Genomic DNA, 20,817 nt, shown 5'->3' with positions numbered 1-20,817 from the left:
CATGCACAAATGAGCAAAAAATATAATACAAAGAGCACAGCAGTTGAAAACAGACATTACTACTAAAACTGAGCTTGACTTTGGGATATGTAGGAAACCCTGCCATTTGACACTTTTTGTTTTCAATATTCTTGTGCCAGCTTTGTGCTCTCTTACCTAGGAGCTTTTACTGGGATCTTTGGAATAAGCAGTTATAAGAAGTACTTCTTAGGGTTATTTTTTGACTGAGATAGTAGGTTTCCAGGGAGGGGAAGACGAAAGGATGGGATTTGTAACCCATGTTGAGTAGATTTCGTAGAGCTGGAAGGTGTCTGCTCTGATGGCAGTTTCCTATCCTCTGTTAACCAACCAGAGAGACACTTAGTTTTCAAATTTGACTTATCAAAAGAATTATTTAAGACCCTTGTTAAAAATACGGATTTAGGGACTTCACCCGAGGGGAGAAGCATGGGAATTTGTATATTTAACCATCACCCAAGGTCAATCCTATTTACATTGAATAAGGATTCTGCATATAAATACCATTTAGTTTCTGGGATTTTGACCGGTTTAGGGAGAAGACTTTAAGAAGAAAGAAGAAGAAACAAAAAGGAGACTGACAAAGAAGGTGATTCAGTTACCTTAAGTCAGACTTCATTGCTTACCTGGACTTTTGCTCAGAACATAGATTGGAACCAAATCGGCCTTGGATGCCTGGATAAAGTATTCTGGATTTCATCCTGTTGTACTAGTTATCTCCAAAATGGAATGCACAGTATAAAGCATTAAGATTTGAGAAGAGGCCTGCTTAGATATTTTAATTTTTTTATTATTTTTTTAAAGATTTTATTTATTTATTTGACAGAGCACAAGTAGGCAGAGCTGCAGGCAGAGGGAGAGGGAGACGCAGACTCCCCGCTGAGCAGAGAGCCCAGTGCCGGGGCTCAATCCCAGGACTCCGGGATCATGACCTGAGCTGAAGGCAGACACTTAACCGACTGAGCCACCCGGGTGCCCCTAGGGGAAAAAAAAGTAGACATGGTATTCTGAGAGTAACACTTCCATGAAAAGTGTTCCCTAACTACTATGAATTATGGTAGCCTGCATGTGAAGATAACTATTTATAGATATTTTTCATTTTAAACTGACCTGTAACCCTAATAAAATGAACACATGCCTTAAAAAGGCCTGAAAACAATAATGTAAGTGCAAATGGACATGGTAATGGTAAAACTGACATTTAAACTCCTGTCAGCCAAGTAATAATGCAGAAACAATGATAAAATAGATGTCACAAGAAGTTACCCCTCCCCCAAAATTCAGAGTTATTAAAAGGATGGCATTAAATATGGATTTGTATCTACTGTCATTCGTGGGTATACTGTGCCCTAAGTATATATTGGGTCTTAAAATGCTAACTAATAATGGTGGGAGCCATAACAGTTCAAACGTTTTAAATGTTGCTTATTTTATCTTTATATAAGATTTTTTATTTCTATTTTAGTGTATGTTTTATAGAGTATTGCTGTACTAATATATTCCTGAATATAATGTATAAGTAATTCGAGACACACACATGGAGTGTTGGAGATCACTGTTTATGAAGCTGTTTTAAGGACAGCTCCAAGAAGTTGACTCGGGTTGAGTAAAGTACATGAGCCTTGTGTAGACCTTTCTAGACCTTTAACCAGAGGAGCTCTGTCTTTATCTTTTTTTTTTTTACATGAAGATTCTTAGTAAAATTTTGTTTGTAAAGAGTTCTGGGTTTTTTTTAAAGATTTCAAAACTTCTGTATATGGTGGGAGCCATAGAAAGTTTTTATTTTATTTTATTTTTATTTATTTTTTTAAAGGTGAAATGTATTTTTCTTTGTTACAGAGCTAGAAAGTGTAGACTTTTTTTGTTAAAGATTTTTATTCATTTGAGCGAGAGAGAACAAGCAGAGAGGAGAGGCAGAGGGAGAAGCCCGAGCCGAAGGCAGACGCCCAACTAACTGAGCTACCCAGATGCCCCACGGAAAGTTTTTAAATGAATGGATTGACCTGATAAAATTTTAGAATACATGGTGGCATATTTTCCTTTAAGGAGCACAGCCAGGCGGAAGGGAGAGCACAGCTTACCAGCTGTTATTCTTAACCTGATTAAACAGCAAATAGATATAAATCTGAGGCCTGAGTTAATTGAAGGATATTTTTCATTTAGAGATTAGACCTATCAGAGTATGAAGTGTTTTCATTTTGAAGACTTTGTTAATCTGAGGCTCACTTTTAGTATTATATATATATTTTTAAGATTTTATTTATTCATTTGACAGAGAGATAGCCAGCGAGAGAGGGAACACAAGCAGGGGGAGTGGGAGAGGAAGAAGCATGCTCCCAGCGGAGGAGCCTGATGGGGGGCTCGATCCTAGAACACCGGGATCACAACCTGAGCCAAAGGCAGACGTTTAATGACTGAGCCACCCAGGCGCCCTTAGTATCATATTTTTTAATATCAAGTCATAATATTTAGAAGTATTAGATGAACAATTACTCGTTATAAGGTGTTTTTGTAGATTATATACTTGGTAATTAGGATATAAACTCATGTATATTTTGTTTTCAAATGTATATTTTCTGAAAATCAAAGTTTTAACTATTAAATTTTAATTGTTATATATCCTTAAAAAATGGGCCATTTCATTTTAGTGTTGCATATTGATTTTTGTGTTTAGATGTGTCTCTATTTTAATTTAAACCCAACTCTAGTTTTTAATAAAGGGGTTGACAACTTTTTCCTAAAAGCTTAACTGACTTTTTCTTAGGGATACAATTAAGGACATTAGTAGAAAAACACCTAAACCCTGGGGTTCTTAATTTTTCTACAAACTAAGCTGCTGAAATAGGTGCTGTTGGTAATACTTAGAGCTAGAGTATCTTCATTTCATCATTGTTTTGAATTCCTTCATATCCTGAAGGCTTTTCCAGATTTAGAGGAGAGAGGCAGTAGAGGATTAAAATGTCTACATTACAGCTTGGCCAAGAAGGCTAGACTTTCCATTCGACATTATCTTGGTAACATGAGCCAGAGCCTGCTAACCTGTTTTAATATTTTTTGTTTTAGAAAATTGCTCAGTATCATTTTAGTATTACCAGTACCATTTTAGTATTCCATTGCCAGTATATTACCAAGTTTTAAAGGATAACAAAATACAGTTGCATGATGTCAATTGAGTGTACATTAGTTGCACTCATCAGAGGGCGTTTGTCATTACTGTGCTGTTTCCTGTCCTCTTGATTTCTACTTATACTTCATAGCTGCTTCTTTTCTGGCTTTTCTAGTGTGATGATGTAAAAATCTTTATTTTTAAACAGGATACATTAATTGTTTGGTCCGAAGCTGAAAACTATGATCTGGCTCTAAGTTTTCAGGAAAAAGCTGGCTGCGATGAGATTTGGGAAAAAATTTGTCAGGTAAGGTTTTTCTAATAATATTAATTTAAGTTGGCATTCTTGATTTTTTTTTTTTCTTTTTACCTGAAAGATATGTATTAGAATGTGGAGAGAGAATGTGTTTATCACTTTAGATTTTGATAGCATATATTCATAATTAATAAAAGGTCAGAGTAAATAATTACATTCTAAGTCTTGGAGGTTTTTCTTTAATACTTGGTTACCTGTTGCCTGATGTTTATCAATATTGCGTGCCAGACACTAGTGATCAAAAGTGCTCATGACTTCAGTTCAGCAAGAACTTATAATATAGCAGAATATAAGATAGGTGGTAACTCTCAGATAATTGGAACTTTTTTTTTTTAAGATTTATTTATTTTTAGAGAGAGAAAGCTCACACACAGCCAGGAGGAGCAGAGGGAGAGAGTCTCAAGCAGACTCCGCACAGAGCTCAACATGGGGCTCAGTCTCATGACCCTGAGATCACAACCCGAGCTGAAACCTAGAGTCAGATGCTCAACCCATTGTGCACCCAGGCACCCTGGAACATTTTTTAATAAAATTTTTATTTTAGGGGCACCTGGGTGATGCATTCAGTTAAGCATCTGCTTTTGGCTTAGGTCATGATCCCGGGATCCTGGGATTGAGCCCCACTTCAGGCTCCCTGCTCAGCAAGGAGCCTGCTTCTCCTTCTCCCTCTGCCCCACCCCATGCTCTCGCACACTTGTGTGCGTGTATGCTCTCTCTCTCTCAAATAAATAATCTTAAAAAGAAAAGTTTTTATTTTAGAAGTTCAGATTTATAGAAAATATGAGCAGAAAATACAGAGAGAGTTCCTGTGTACTTCCCTCCCTAACACCTTCTTCTCCAGTTTCTCCTGTTAATAGTCTCTTATATTAGTAGGATACACTGGTCATAACTAATGAGCTAATATTCATACATACATTATTATTAGCTAAAGGCCATATTTCAGATTTCCTCAGTTTATTTTGTTTTGTTTTATTTTATTTTATTTTATTTTATTTCATTTCATTTCATTTCATTTCATTTCATTTCATTTCAATTTCAATTTCAATTTCATATTTTTTTTAGAGGGAGAGAAAGCATGCAGTTGAGCCAGGGTGGGGCAGAAGGAGAGAGAGAATCTTAAGCAGGCTCAAGGCCCAGCGCAGAGCCCAACTCAGGGCTTGATCTTACAACCCTAAGATCATGCCCTGAGCTGAAATCAAGAGTCGGATGCTTTAACTGATTGAGCCACCGATTGAGCCACCCAGGCACCCCAGATTTCCTCAGTTTAAAACCTAGTGTCCTTTTTCTGTGCCAGGATTCCTTTTAAGATACCATATTACATTTAGTAGTTATGTCTCCTTAGGCAAATATAGTCTGTGACAGCTGGTAGCTGGAATTTTAAATTAATCATAACATTTTAACTATTATTTTCTGTAAATGGGATCACTGTTTCAGCAGTTCCTAGTGTAATATACTGTTCTAGTGTTTTTTGACTGTCATTTTCACTTTTTTCACTTTTTTTTTTTTCATTTTTTTTCAGCTTTTCTCTATAGTGATTCTGATCACTGAGGGTTCTTGAGTTTTAATGCATCTGACCACAGTAATTTTTTTCCTTAGTCCTCCCAGTAAGAGTGCCATACAGGGCAATAAAGTAGCCCAAGAAAGTATAATATGAATGTTCTCATTGTATATAAAGCTTATTTAATGGCTGGCTCTAGGTCACAAATCTAAACTGGAAGTAGATGGTTTGTTTCTTTGCGCCTCATGTCTTACTATGTTATGTATTAATGGAGCATTATTAGTATACACTATTAAATAAAAGGATTTCCATTGATGAATGGGTGAAAACACTGATAAATGTGATTTTGCTTTAATTTGTAAAGTACACATAAGAATATACTCCAAATTGTTTTGTTACTATTTTGCCTTCGTGTTTTGCCTGTTTGTAAACCTATAGGTGGCAGTGATGAGGTCCTAATACTTACCCTTTTCTTTTCCTTGTGTGCTCTCCACAGATTGAGATTGAATTTTGTTTGCAAAGTTTTCTGTAAAGTGAGATGAAGACTTAAAAATGACCTCTATTGCAAATTCAGACACATGCAGTCCACAAATATTTGCTGCTCTGTTCTTGATTCACTAAACTTGAATCATGCATGCATTCATCTACAAAATGATTGGAAAAAACTGGTCCATGAAAATAATGAAAGCATACTGAAGAATATAAAACTTTAAAAATTAAAGAGGGAAAGATTACTTTTCTGTAATGTTTAAAGGCTGTTCAGAGTATTAATGGTATATAGAGATTAACCTTTTTATTATAAGTTCCTGAAAAGTGATATTTTATTTTATATTCTCCCTCCTCCAATATACCAGCATGGCAAACTGGCACATGTTGTGTGTGTACTCAGTACATATTTTAAGAAGGAATGAATAAGACAGAAGATAAACATCTTACTCAGAACTAGGGTGTTGAATTACATTTCTGCTAGAACATATATTTATATGGTGGTTGAAATTTTCCTATGATCAGCATATTACATTATGCCTACTCCCTTCCCACACATCAGCATATACTGTTTAATACTAGTTCCTGGATATACATATATTCTTGAAGACTTGGTACATTTGTTCTAGAAAGTTTTGCTGAAATTTATTTACTATTTTCACTCATGTAGTTCAGGAGGTCCCACAACCACTTCAGGTCCACTAATTCACTACAAAGTCTCACAAAAATCCACAGAGTTGTTACATTTCATCGTTACAGTTTATTACAATGAAATGACACAGATTAAAATTACCAGTGAGAAAAGACACATAGGGCAAAGTCTAGGAGAGTTCCAGGCATGAACTTCCAGTTTTCTTTCTCAGGATACTTATGCAGACAGCACTTACACCCAGCCATGTTGTGTGGCAACCTGAACGTAGTATTGCTGACCAGAGAAGCTTACCACTACCTTTGTGTCCAGTATTTTCACTGGATGTTAGTCCTATAAGCAGGCTCCCTGCTGTGACAGACTTGAGTTTCCAGCACCTCCACAGGTTGAGCCGATACTGCATGGCCCAAGACCTCCACTATAAACCACCTGGTTACCCACACATAGAATGTCTGGCATAGCCCAAGGCTCCCAAGTAAACAGAAAACACTAATTTAATCAGACAGGGTATTAAAAGTGCTTAGAGGTTATTTCTCAGGAGCTAGGCACAAGCCAAATCTTTCTTTAGGCAAGACTAATCCTTGACTACAAAGGCCACCCCTTGGCCCATTGCCAAGACTATCACAGCAAAATGATTATATTTGTCTAAGTATCTATATTTAGTATAGCACTTATATGACAAAGCAAATATCAATATGAATATGCCTAATATTTGGAGGAGCCATTCAGGGATAGGGATATTTATAAAGAGACAACTAATCTGTCTGATAAAGCCATGATTTACTTTTTGTATTTTATACTGATTACTCATTTTCCTCCTTGGTCTGTTGCAGTTTGTACCTTATGATAAACTTGTACAGAAGTGTTTAGCATAGAAATTTAACTGACAGTTAACAAAATCCATTTCTACCACCTACCAGCCATTTTCTGTCAGCATTGATATTGAGGAGGCTTTAACTCAGTTTCCCAATATTAATATTATATTAATATTATGAGCCTTATGTACCTAAGGTAGTTGGAGCAGCAATGCTAGTGTTATATCATATTGGAATATGGTAGTAGGTGTAACCTGAAAAGTTGGAGTGTGGCACATTACTAGAATCCGTAACAGTCATTAACAACTGTTTCAATTCATCAAGTTTATTTACAGGCCTCATTGAACCTTGTCAAGCCCCAAGAATGGGTGATCTTGGAAAACATACGGCTTTTACCCTTCCAGGCATCTGATACAATTGAGCTAAGAGAATATCATCTCTTGCTTCGATCCTTTCTTGAAGCACGAGTGTTAATATTGGATTTCTCTTGTTGATTTACCCATTTATTCATTCCTTTGCCCTTGGTTACTATTTCTTCCCATTTGTCACTGATTTTTACTCACACTTTCCACCTTTGGAAGGAGTGTTAGATTTGGCCACTCTGCTGGTCCGGAAGTTTAATTTTTTACTAAATAACTGAGTACTGTACTTTTTAAAAGATTTTATTAATTTGAGAGCGAGAGAGCATGTGCGGGATGGAGGGAAAGGGAGAAGCAGATCCTCTGCTGAGCAGGGAGCCTGACATGGGGCTCAATCCTGGGACCCTGAGATAATGACCTGAACCAAAGGCAGATGCTTAACCTGCTGAACCACCCAGGCGCCCCGTGTACTGTACTTTTTAAATCTATGCATGTTGCTGAATATACATTCAGTTTATTGCTCCTCATAACTGCCTGGTTTTGCACAGAACCATATGTTATGTTTTACTTTCCATTTCTGAGAAGTCATTGCTGACTTTTGAAAAAACAGTTTTAATTTCAACAGAAATCATATTATTCAGTCGCTTCTTAACTCCTTATAATGAGAAAGTAAAACTCCTCTGAAAAGTGTGATAGCTCAGAGAACAATAAATTTCTTCAGGGGAATGGTGAATAATAGTGAATAATTCTTTTTTGTCTTAGATAAATATTTATTACTTAGTCATTAGAGTCCTTCACTTTCTCAATGTTGATACCACATTTTGAATTGTCCCTTTGGCAGGGCAAGGCACCACTGTAAGATTTGAACAGGGGAGATGTATGCCTGTGTGTTGCAAATGGGTGAAGGGCAGACGTGACAGGGAAGGAGGGAGAGGATTGAGCATGGCATGTGGGAAAGCCCCAGAAGGCCACACTAAGGTGCAGGCAGTCATGCAGCTCTACCTACGTCTCTCTGAGCTGTTTCCCTAAAGTCCAGGGTATAAGTCTGCTGATACCCACCTTGGCCATTATTAGTGCTTAATGCCCCAAAGATATGGGGTCCCTATTTAAGGTCCCTATAAATTTTTTGGCTGCAGTCAGATTCTTTAATGTGTGGAAGAGGAAGAAGTTATTAAAAAAAAAACAAAAAAAAAAAAACCAAGACAGTTCCTGTATATATAACTTTTAGAAAGCATAAAGTCAAAAGTATATGTGGAAGTTTTAACCTCAGAAAATGGGAGGGTAGGGACATTTTCTTTGAAAGAGATGAAGGAAATGAGTGAAAGTAAGTTGCGAGATGGAGAAGGGTGTTGGAGTATATTGAATATCAGTGGTCTCTTTTTTCAAAGGAAAAATTCTGAGATTTAAAGGGGAAAGTAATAGTGTTTGACACTTAAAAAGGGGGAAAAATTAAAGCAGCGGCTGTAAGGAAGTAAGCTAGAAGTATGGAAAAGAAATTTTTGTTGAGAACCCTACTGATAGTGTAAATTTTTTGTGAACACACTCAACACAGTTAATTGATGGACTCGTGCCACAGTTGGTCGACTACTCATGCCACAAAAGGGAGAATGTTAAGGTCGGATTGTGTTATAGTAACAAAATCCTAAAATCTCAGTGGCTTATCACAACAAAAGTTTGATTTCCTTACTACTATTTGACCAATGACGGACAGAGTTGGACGGAGGGGCTGTGCTTATCACATCCACTCAGGGACCCAGGTTGATAGTTCATTTTAATACTTCCAAGATCATTGCAATGTGAGAATGAAAGGTGGCAAATCAGAACATTAGCTTTTTAAAAGTTCTTCCAGAAGTTACACATGGCATTTTTGCTCACATTTCATTGGCCAAAACAAATCACATAGCTACATTTAACTTCATGGAAACAACTCGTGCCACAAAAGGGAGAGAACCAGAAATACTTGATGAACAGCATTGACATCCAGATAGTCACTTGGGTTTATGTAGGATTGACAGATCATACCAGTGAGTGTTATATTTAGGAGGGAGTCCAGGAAGCTTGTGAAGGTAATAGTGGATAACACAAATAAATGTACTATAACTGAGTAAATGCTTCTCTACCTGTGCTTTTATTCTGAAACATATGCAAACTATATTCATTTGAAGTGTAAGTTAAAGGTTTTCTTTTAAGTAATCTCTACAACCACTATGCGGCTCGAATTCACAACCCCAGGATCAAGAGTTGCACACTCCACAGACTGAGCCAGCCAGGCACCCCTCCTCTGATTTCTTCTTGTTCTTTGTTTATAACCTATGATTCTTCTTCCTCTTCCTTCCCCACTTTGTACTATACTTCTGTTTCTCTGGTTACTGTCAGAGTGTTTTGGATTTAAGGGTTACCCTAATACCAAATTTCTGCCTTCTGTCCTACTCTTTTTCCTGAGTAGTAAGTCCACAGATTTAGTTGCCAGCTGGGTATTCAAACACCTCAAACTTAATAGAACTGAACTTTTACTAACCATTCCTTTCCCATGCTCTCAGTTTTTATTAAAGGAGCCATAATCTTCCTAATTACTGATTTAAAACTGTAGGGTCATTCGTGGTTCCTCCTCTCTTTTATACCTGTCCCTTATCTGTCCCACCATTACTAGCCAAATTCAGTTGTTCATGTAGACGTTGGAATAAGACCCTATTTATGTATGTTCTTAGGTTTATTCCATACAGGTGATGACAGGTTGACTTTCTAAAGGACAAGGCTGCACATTCACTTCCCTGAACAATAATGCAAGTGTTCTATCTTGACTTTCCATAATCTGACTTCAATCTACATTTCCAATTTTGCTGTTTGCCATATGCATGTCACATGTTTCCATCTCGCTGCCTCACTGTTCCCTTTGCACTTTGCATGCCTTTATCCCCATCTGAATCTTACCCATCTTTGAAAGTCCAAATGCCAGTTTGAAGATCTCAAATGCCACTGCTTTTATGATTTCTTCCATATCATCTCTCCTTGCCACCCCCTGTACCCCCAAAAGCTGGAAGGAATTCCCTTCTTCTGAATTTCCATGGTATTTTATCTGAACTGCCCTTCACTGTTTATATTTATGTGTCAGTCTCCCTAAACCCAGCTACTCTGTTGAGGACTCAGAAGTAAAAGTACTCTAGGAAAAAAGGTATCCAGTATGCACCAGTATATCTGTCTACTTTCTCTAAGCTCTTAGGTCTTTTTTCATGTTGTATTGGTGGATATAGAAACTTCTGGAGCTTTTTCATCTCAGGATATTTGGATATTTTGAGGTGAAAAAAGGATAATTGCACTCTTGTGTTAGGATTTAGAAAAAATTTATAAAGAATGAAGTTTTTATGTTAGTCATTATAGAAATCATTATAGAAAACTTGTTATAAGTTAGCCATGCTTTTCTTGAGCTGTCAACATGAATCTTAAAAGTTTTTTATTCATTATGTTTTCCAAGTATTATAACTTGGAGGCTTTATCACAGATGTTAAATGAATGCCAGTTTTAAGAATATTATTTTTTTTTTAATTTTTAAAAAATTTTTTACTTATTAGAGAGCACAAGAGCAGGGTGTGAGGGGCTAAGGGAGAAGCAGACTCCCCGCTGATCAGGGAGCCCCATGTGGGGCTCAGTCCTGGAACTCTAGGATCATGGACCTGAGCTGAAGGCAGACACTTAGCCAACAGAGCCACCCAGGCGCCCCAAGAGTATTTGTTTTTTAGAGCAGTTTTAGGCTCAGAGCAAAAGCAGCTATTTGTCCAAAAGTGAATTTCAAAAATAATTTGAGGAGATCTTCTCACTCTTGAATATACAAAGAGTTGGGTTTTAGTTTGGTTTAAACTTAGTAGTGTTTGGGGTGCCTGGGTGGCTCAGTTGGTTAAGCATCCGACTCTTGATTTCAGCTCAGGTCATGATCTCAGGTTTGTGAGATCAAGCCCTGCATGGGACTCTGGGCTGGGCGTGGAGCCTGCTTAAGATATTCTCTCCCCCCCCAATATATATATATTTTATATTCTTATTTATAAATAAATATATTTTATATTTATATATATATACACGCACACACACACATATATAATAAAAATAATAAACTTAGTAGTGCTTTTGTCAGGCCAGTGTGATGGTGCATTAAGAGTCATACATAGTGATTTGGGGGATCCACAGAAGAGTTAACCTTCTGCAAAATTCAGTATTAGTAGGAATAGTGAAATTACTAAACAACTGCACGTGATTATTACATAACATCACATAAATCAGTGTAACATTAGCTTAAATGTGCACATTGTCAGGGATCCGAGTTAACCTCAAGTTATAAGTTGGGAAATTTAGAGGTGAAATTGAGACTCAAGTAATTGACTCCAATCTGGCTGTGTTTTCTGCCTCTAGACTTCACTTAACAATGGCTGTGTGACTAATACTGTTTCTTTGCAAGGTATTTTTACTTAAATTCAGTGGTCAGTGATTTGATATCAAAAATTTTGAATTCTTTTGTATTTTAAGGTAACCAGCTGTACTTGGATGTTTTTAGGTTCAAGGTAAGGATCCATCAGTGGAAGTCACACAGGACCTCATTGATGAATCAGAAGAAGAAAGATTTGAAGAAATGCCTGAAACCAGTCATCTGATTGACCTGCCCACATGTGAACTCAATAAACTTGAAGAGATTGCTGACTTAGTTACCTCAGTTCTCTCCTCACCTATCCGTAGGGAAAAGCTGGCCCTGGCCTTGGAAAATGAAGGCTATATTAAAAAACTACTGCAGCTGTTCCAGGCGTGTGAGAATCTAGAAAACACTGAAGGCTTACACCATTTGTATGAAATTATTAGAGGAATCTTATTCCTAAATAAGGCAACTCTGTTTGAAGTAATGTTTTCTGATGAGTGTATCATGGATGTCGTGGGATGCCTTGAATATGACCCTGCTTTGGCTCAGCCAAAAAGGCATAGAGAATTCTTGACCAAAACTGCAAAGTTTAAGGAAGTTATACCAATAACAGACTCTGAACTAAGGCAAAAAATACATCAGACTTACAGGGTACAATACATTCAGGACATCATTTTGCCTACGCCATCCGTTTTTGAAGAGAATTTTCTTTCTACTCTTACGTCTTTTATTTTCTTCAACAAAGTTGAGATAGTCAGCATGTTGCAGGTAAGTAAACAAAGGTGTTCTTATATTTTTTCAGATACTTACTTCCCTTAATAGTTCAAGCTGGTATTCATTCCTGTTTGAAAGATCTCTTTTGTTTACTTTAAATATACTGTCAAGCATAGAAAACAGGACTTTTTCTCATGGGTTTTTGAAGGAGAATTATTTCTTAATGCGACCTTTTACATTTTGTAAGTGTTCTGTGATGGAGCTTTTTTTTTTTTAACTTCCTTTTTGCATGTATTGTAAAAATTATATATATGACATAAAATTGATCATTTTAACCATTTTTAAGTATATAATTCATAGCATTAAGTACATTCACAGTGTTAAGCAGCCATCACCACTATCCATTTCCAGAACTTTTTCATCATCCTGAGCAAAGGCAGCTATTTTCAGATTATCTTTTAGTCCATTATGTGAGACCTAGTTATTACTGGGGGGGGATGTATATGAGTGTGTGTGGGGGGGGGGGCTTAAAGCTTCCCAAATAACTCAGATGTTCAACCAGTACTGAAAAACGTTAATTTTCAGGAAATGATAATTAGATTATTTACTATGTGAGGTTGGTTTTATTGTGTCTCCTTGAGTTGTAAAATAGGAGTTTATACCACGTTTATCATGTTAATCCTTTATACCCTAACAGTGTAGTAAGGGTGATTTTGAAGATTTTGCTTTACTTGTGGTAGTACACTGTACCCACAATTTCCTACATAACTGCCTTTGTTATGTCCAGATCACTCACTAAAATTTTTGAGGAGCTTCTGTATACGTTATGTAGTGGTTCTTAAGTGTATTCTCAGGGCTCCTGAAACCCTTTCGGAGAGGTCTGTGAAGTTTTTCCTTTCCAACTTCTTGTTACTGTGAGGCGGTATTTTCTTCATATACTTCAACCAAAACAATATATCACAACATATTGCATGTCAAAGAGGATAGAATATAGCTTTCTTCTACATTATAGAGATTTACAAAATGTAAAACAGAGTCACGTTTCTCTAAATTTATAAAAATTTTTTCTAAATTTATAAAATTTCTCAGAAAATATTTACATAAACTTTTAATAGCTTATTTTTAGAACAAATTAATAAATGTTTTTAATGTCTCAGTTTTCATTATAAATATTGATAAGCATAATCCACATAATAAAAATTCTTTGGAATCCTCCATCATTTTTAAGAGTTTAAAGGGGTCCTGAGACCAAAAAGTTGAGAATATCTGTCTTAGTACTTAGCTATGTGATTCCATTTTATTATGTTTCCAACCAGCATTCACCTTTCTCTTGTTACTGTATTTTTTTGTACAGGATTTACTTCTCTAGATCATTCTTTCACCTCACGGTCTTTCCTTATTCCACAGTAACAGGTATAAGGGAAATGAGACTTATGAATTAGGGTTTATGTATAATATATGGGACCTGATTTTTTAAAACCATACTTACTATACAAATCAGCGTGCCATTTGGCTTGCTAACAGAAAAACAGGTACAGTTCAGGAGTTTGGAAGTGGACTCACAGTCAGTATAGCTGATGTAGAGAACCCATTGACATGAACTCAACTGCAGAAGCTTTCAAATGACTGCTTTTGACTTCAGAAGGGTTTCCAAATCCATAATACTGAATCATAAATGCTTTTTTAGGGGCGCCTGGGTGGCACAGCGGTTAAGCGTCTGCCTTTGGCTCAGGGCGTGATCCCGGCGTTATGGGATCGAGCCCCACATCAGGCTCTTCCGCTATGAGCCTGCTTCTTCCTCTCCCACTCCCCCTGCTTGTGTTCCCTCTCTCACTGGCTGTCTCTATCTCTGTCAAATAAATAAATAAAATCTTTTTAAAAATAAATAAATAAATGCTTTTTTATGTTTTAAAAAATTATGCAAACTAATCTGTAAGTAAATATAACACTTTGTCATTTTATATATTTTGTCATAGATCTATTTGTAAAGGCTAAATTATATAAATCCAAGTGTAGCTTTAAGAAGGGAAAGTCTTACTCATTTCTGGTCCATGAGATACATTTATGAAATAGTCAGATACTGTGAATTACCTGTTGTTTATCTAGGGTTTACCACTTAATTATCTCTTATGTGTCAGCGGTGATGCTGAATTCTGTTTTCTATTCTCGACAGTATGTAAGAAGAAAGGAATTAGGATTATGGCGATTGGCCTCTAAAGGCTCATTTCCTAAAGCCCAGCTCTGAGGTTTCCATATACAAATTTTTTGGCTAGGTTATTAGATGTTTACAGATAGCCTTCTAGATAGGATACGTATCTGTAGCTTTATTTATTTATTTATTTATTTGAGAGCGAGAGAGAGCGAGCGTGGGCACACACACATGAGCTGGGGGAGGAGCAGAGGGGTAGGGAAAGGGAAGGGGGAAAGAATCTCCAGCAGACTCTGCACTGAGGGCAGAGCCCAGCATGGGCCTCAATATCACAACCCTAGCCAAAACCAAGAGTCAGACACCTAACTGAGCCACCCAGGCACCCTGATATCTGTAGCTTCTTAAATGAGTATTAACCTGCTATTGTATGAGTTACATAAGCAAGTGAAAATGTAAGAATTCTATTTATCTGGACCAAAATGAGTTAGTGCAAAGGTACATAATATAACTCCTAGCCTGAATTGAGTTAATTAACAGAAATTACATGAAAGCACTTAACTGTGGTCACTGGCTCCTGGTACATACTGTAATACATATTGAGATTCTCTTAAGCTTGAATGGGGCATAAGAGTTTAGTTAACCTGAACTTTCTAACTAATTACAGATCAAAATCCCATGTGCCCAGAATTGAGAAATATACTTAAAAATGTTTTAAAAATTAAATTCCTTAAAGCCAATAAAGTGAGGTTATTTTCACACAGCTTATAGATAAGATCCTTTTCAGAACGAGAAGTTTTAACTTCTTCCATCACTAGAAATGGTGGAGGACAGGTTTCGCAAATGTTGACATTTTAACACATGTATTTCCACTATTCCATGAATGAGAATTGAACCAAAAACAAACCCAGTAAAATCAGTAGTTTGTTTTTTGACATATTTTGTAGATTTCAGCACTAAAAAAAGAAATTTCTAACATTTCATCCCAGTTACTAAGTAAATATATAAAATCCTTTAATGCCTTTAAGAAAACAACTTACAGTAATACAGTTCTTACAATAATACAGTTCTCTATTTTGTTTTAAAGATTTTGGGACTCAATGTAGGATTTAACATATTAAATTTTATTTTACTAGATTTGGCCTATTCTGGTTTGTATGTTTGTTTTACTTTGGTTTGTTTCATAACTATGAACTACTTAGGAATCTGTCCTATAGGTTATTATACATCATGGGAGTGACAAAAATCTCATCATGCAGGAGACCTGGATTCTAAATCCATCTCTGTTACAAGCCAGACTCAGATAAGTCCACTGTCTGGGCATCAGTGTCTTGAAATTTAAAATCGGACTAGGCAATCTATGTGATCTCTTAAGGCCTGATCTTTTTTTTTTTCTTTTAAAGATTTTATTTATTTATTTGACAGAGAGAGACACAGTCAGTGAGAGCGGGAACACAGCAGGGAGAGTTGGAGAGGAAGAAGCAGGCTCCCAGCAGAGCAGGGACTCCCGATGCAGGGCTCGATCCCAGGACCTGGGATCACGCCCTGAGCCAAAGGCACACACTTAACGACTGAGCCACCCAGGCGCCCCTTAAAGCCTGATCTAATTCTAAATTTCTGCATTTATATGATTCGAATAATGGTGAATGGGTTCTGGGTTTGGGGTTTTTGTTGTTGTTTTTAAAGTAAACTGCATCCAGTGTGGGTCTCAAACTCACAACTCTGAGATCAAGAGTCGCATGCTCTACTGACTGAGCAAGCCAGGCACCCCTGGGTTTTTGGATTTTGAGCATGTGCCTGTTTTTACATTACTGCAAAGAAAAGTTTGATTCAGACTTTTTAAAAGTGGCTCCCTTTTTCCCCCATAGGGTTTTGCTATGTAATTCAAAAAAACAGCCCACACAATTTGTTTTAAAAGTTATGTTTTATTAAAAAACAAAGGCTTTTAAAACTAAATAAAAAAGAAAAACTAAAGTTATCTAAAGAGACTAGTTTAATTACTTGGAGAACCAGGTATTTAGGGGGGAAACATTACAACTATATTTATGATGAACTTTAAGCTGTCAATTGCTTTTTTTTTTTTTTTTTTGAGATTTTATTTATTTGTTTGAGAGAGCTCTAGAGCTCACAAGCAGCCAGAGCCAGGGAAAGGGAGAAGCAGAGCTCCCCACTGAGCCGGGAGCCTGACAACAGGGCTCAATCCCGAGAGCACAGTCTGAGCCGAAGGCAGAAGCTTCACTGACTGAGCCCCCCAGGCGCCCCAATTAATTGCTTCTTTAATGTGCATTGGAACAGAGTGCTTTTGTACAGTATTATCAAGAATAAGGTTAGAAATCAGAAAAAATACATAGAGTAGGAATTAGAAAACATTCTCCTAACAGACTGTAATACTTGAAATTGCCTCCATAATATGCAGTTCTAGCTGTCAGCACACAAATAATGAATCGTGGAAGAAATTGCATGTATCAAAGAATTGGAACTATTTTCCTATGAAAGTATTCTCAAAAAGGTTTAAAAATCTTGGGGCACCTGGGTGGCACAGTTGTTAAGCGTCTGCCTTCGGCTCAGGGCGTGATCCCAGCGTTCTGGGATCAAGCCCCACATCAGTCTCCTCTGCTAGGAGCCTGCTTCTTCCTCTCCCACTCCCCCTGCTTGTGTTCCCTCTCTCGCTGGCTGTCTCTGTCAAATAAATAAATAAAATCTTTAAAAAAATAAAGAAATTTAAAAAATTAAAATAAATAAAAATCTTTAGACAAGAAAGGAAGATTTAATCTGGGAGAGATGGAAGAAGAAAAAAATTTATAAAAGGTATAAGTGAAAGTAAATGCATAGTTATTCACCAAAACCTAAAATATTGAGAGGAAAAATATTTAGAAAAAGTGATTTTTAGAAATAAGTGTAATGGTATTGAATTCTCTCCGAAACAGATGGTTCAGACCACAGTGTATAAGGTCCAGAAGAAGTCAACAAAATAAAGAACAAAAGAAACACCATTCTGAGTCAGACTAAAGAATGGGGGTGGCTCTCAGTGTTCTTTGAGTAACACTGATGAATGGTTACATCGTCCATGATCATATCGAGTGGTTTTTACTCAGATTTTTTATATAAACACTTTAACTTATTTTAGAAAAACTTATTTAAGAGATTGATACCGCTTCATAGGTGATCCATCTTAAGTAAAAGGGGAGATATTTAAGGTATATCCTTAACATGTCATGATTTGATTTTATTATCAACTATGAAGGTATCACTATTACAAACATTCTTAGAATATGCTACCTTAATTAAAATTAATGCAAGTTGTATTTCGTAAAAGTGAATTTTAAAAGTAAATGAAATTTAAAAGCACGGTTTTTTTAGCAGGTTTTGATGGAAATCTCCAAAGTGAATTTCAGTATTCATGTCAGTTTTTTCCTTTGTAATTTAATAGTCTGTACTCACTGTGGAAAATTGGAAAATAAAGATAAGCAAAAAAGCACTCATAATCCATCACCAAAAGATAATCACAACTAACACTTTAATGTTTACCCCTTTTAGACTCTAGATATACAAATTTATATTAAAAATAAAATTATATAGTATGTACTCTACTATATTTTTGTTTGCCCTTATAAACAATGCTTAGAGAAATTAACACGTATCTGCCCTTTAATACCTCAGAGTCATCAGTGTGAAAATCAGTTATGGTGTTTTATCATTTGGTTTTATCCTTGGGAACCACAAGAAAATGGAAGCCTGTACCCCAAATGGCCCTAGATAATTATATTTCATGAGTTCTTGTGTTTGTTTTGTTTTGTTTTTAAGATTTTGTTTATTTATTTGAGAGAGCGAGCACAAGCAGGCAGAACAGCAGGCAGAGGGAGAGCAAGAAGCAAGCTCCCTGATAAGCAGGGAGCCCAACACGGGCCGATCCCAGAACCCTGGGATCATGACCCAAGCTGAGGACAGACCCTTAACTGGCTGAGACACCCAGGCGACCCGAGTTCTTGTGTTTTAAAAGGCTTTGCAGTCTTACCGCTGCCAGAATTCAATCTCCTTTACTGCTGTTCCTGTGCCATATTTGTAATTCTCATCTTTCTAATTTGCGGCGGACTGACAATGAGATCTTCAAACTTGTTTGAATTACACTTAAATTAAAAGTAAATAAATAGGGGCTCCTGGGTGACTCAGTCAGGTAAGCATGTAATCTGCCTACAGCTCAGGTCATTATCCCAGGGTTCTGAGATGGAGCCCCTCATTTGGCTCCCTGCTCAGCGGGGAGTCTGCTTCTCTCTCCCTCTGCCTCCTCCTTGGCCTGTGTGTGCTCTCTCACTCCTGTTCACTTCCCTCTCTCTCAAATAAATAAATAAAATCTTAAAAAAAAAAAAAAAGAATAGATCCTGAGAGGGAGCTGCAGAGCCTTTAACTGCAGAGTTAAAATACGGGAGTCTTCATGCATGACTTCTAGAACATAACTGGTTATTTTTGTTCTCCAAAGGGTTCTTTATAGCTGAAGTTTCTGGTTAAATGAGGTATTAATGTATGTATAACTAATACTAAATGGTGTAGTCAGGGTTTGAAACTTGTAACATGAATATACCTTGGAATTTTGGGTTTCATGATGAAACTTAGATTTTCAGCTTTTTTTATTATAATTTGTGTAAATCATACAAATGAGTGTAACTTTATGCTATTATTAGACTGTTTCATAGTAATTATTTCTTCTCATGTAGGAAGATGAGAAGTTTTTGTCTGAAGTTTTTGCACAGTTAACGGATGAGGCTACAGATGATGATAAACGGCGTGAATTGGTACGTTATTTATAATCAGGTGCTTGGGTTTTTAAAAAGGAATGAAAGATTGCAGACTTAAAGTCAGCCAAGTCATCTTGGTATAGTTGATTGCCTACTCAGTTCTCTCATTTATAAAATTAGTTCTTTAAACTCAGGAATGTCTAATGTCCTTTCCAATTCTTAAAAATGGAATTGTACTTTTGAGAGCTCCCTGAGAAGCCAGCCACCATTAGTTATATAGCATGTTTCTGTGAAAATACATGCTGTAATGCAAGATACATGCCTTACGTGACATTTTTGGAAATAAATCATAAGTTAAGAATATTATATGTGTATTCACCCTCTGGGACTCCGCATATAACATGTACGCTGTAATGTCTTTGGAGACTTCAGTGTTTGGAAATAATGCAAAGTTTACTTTTAGTGGGATGCTACTTTTTAATATGCTCTTTTAATATAGGTTTTAAGAAGCCAGGACACCCTAAAAAATCAAGGTCCTTGAGAAGGGCACATTACACTGTGGTACATCACATTAAAGTGTGCCCCAAGTTTGCTCTTATGTGTGTCAACTTCTCACTATACTTTCTAATATTACAGGTTAACTTTTTCAAGGAATTTTGTGCATTTTCTCAGACATTACAACCTCAAAACAGGGATGCATTTTTCAAAACTTTGGCAAAGTTGGGAATTCTTCCTGCTCTTGAAATTGTAATGGTAATTATATAGCTTCTTTTCATGTTTTTGAAGTTGTGAATTTGTAGTAGTTTTATATTATGTGTGTGAAAATATTTATTACAGTAATACATATTGAATTATGTATATTCAATATATATATATATTAGGTTATGATTCACTTGATAGTGAATTACTACAAGTGTGTGTTCAGTCTTCGGATTTTTATTAACTTAAATTTGTAATATTTATTAGTATGTAAGCACTTGCATATAATGTGGCTTCAAGGGAATAAAAATCCCACATGCTTTTTCAAGACTATTATTTCTTCTGTAACAATGTTATGTTTCATAGAAACTATTAAAATATATCTTTCCTTTTTAGATTAGTGAGTAGAGTGAGGACAGACTGACCAAGGCGGCTCATGCTGCAGTATGGTTTCGGGCAGTGGTTGTCATACATTTGTTTCTATAATTTTTATCCATTGGTATTGTATGAAAAATTAAAACTGAAAAATTTTAAAAATATTTATTAATTCATTTTAAGATGATAATCAAGCTTATGTTACAAATAATAAAACTTTTATCAAAAAATAATTTGCCAGAAACAAAAAAAATTTTAGTGAGAAGAGTGGCGTTGTTTCACCTTTTTTTGCCCATCCCTTTAACCTTTGCTGTAAGAGATGACAGCTAGATTTTCATAGCAACTTCTGCATTTGATTTGTTATGATACCACGTCTCTTGTAGCCTTTGGAAAACCCCACTATACTTGTGATATACTGAGAGTAAAAGGGCCAGTAATGCCCTAGTGTTATTTATTTTTATGAAAATAGTTTTAATCTCATGTACTTCCTGAACAGGATGTTGA

At 36.3% G+C, this 20,817-nt stretch overlaps 1 protein-coding gene across 4 annotated transcripts in view; it reads left to right on the top strand.

Annotated features, from left to right (window-relative positions):
* The window catches only part of PPP4R3B (protein phosphatase 4 regulatory subunit 3B), a 58,098-nt gene that overhangs the window by 7,873 nt on the left and 29,408 nt on the right, over positions 1 to 20,817 (top strand). For 3 of the 4 annotated variants that reach the window (XM_045788007.2, XM_045788006.2, XM_045788011.2), the window contains exons 3-6: positions 3,333 to 3,431; positions 11,791 to 12,414; positions 19,219 to 19,296; positions 19,876 to 19,992. In XM_045788007.2, coding sequence (XP_045643963.1) covers positions 3,333 to 3,431; positions 11,791 to 12,414; positions 19,219 to 19,296; positions 19,876 to 19,992 — 918 coding nt within the window. Of the gene's footprint in view, positions 1 to 3,332; positions 3,432 to 11,762; positions 12,415 to 19,218; positions 19,297 to 19,875; positions 19,993 to 20,817 lie in introns of those variants that run through there. The other variant, XM_087863415.1, reaches the window with a different exon arrangement.

The sequence above is a fragment of the Ursus americanus genome, chromosome 7 (genome assembly GCF_024610735.1).
Source record: "Ursus americanus isolate L20-20 chromosome 7, mUrsAme1.1.p, whole genome shotgun sequence".
Taxonomy (NCBI): domain Eukaryota; kingdom Metazoa; phylum Chordata; class Mammalia; order Carnivora; family Ursidae; genus Ursus; species Ursus americanus.
Note: the sequence above shows the minus strand (reverse complement) of the source record. Positions and strands in the feature narration are given on the sequence as shown.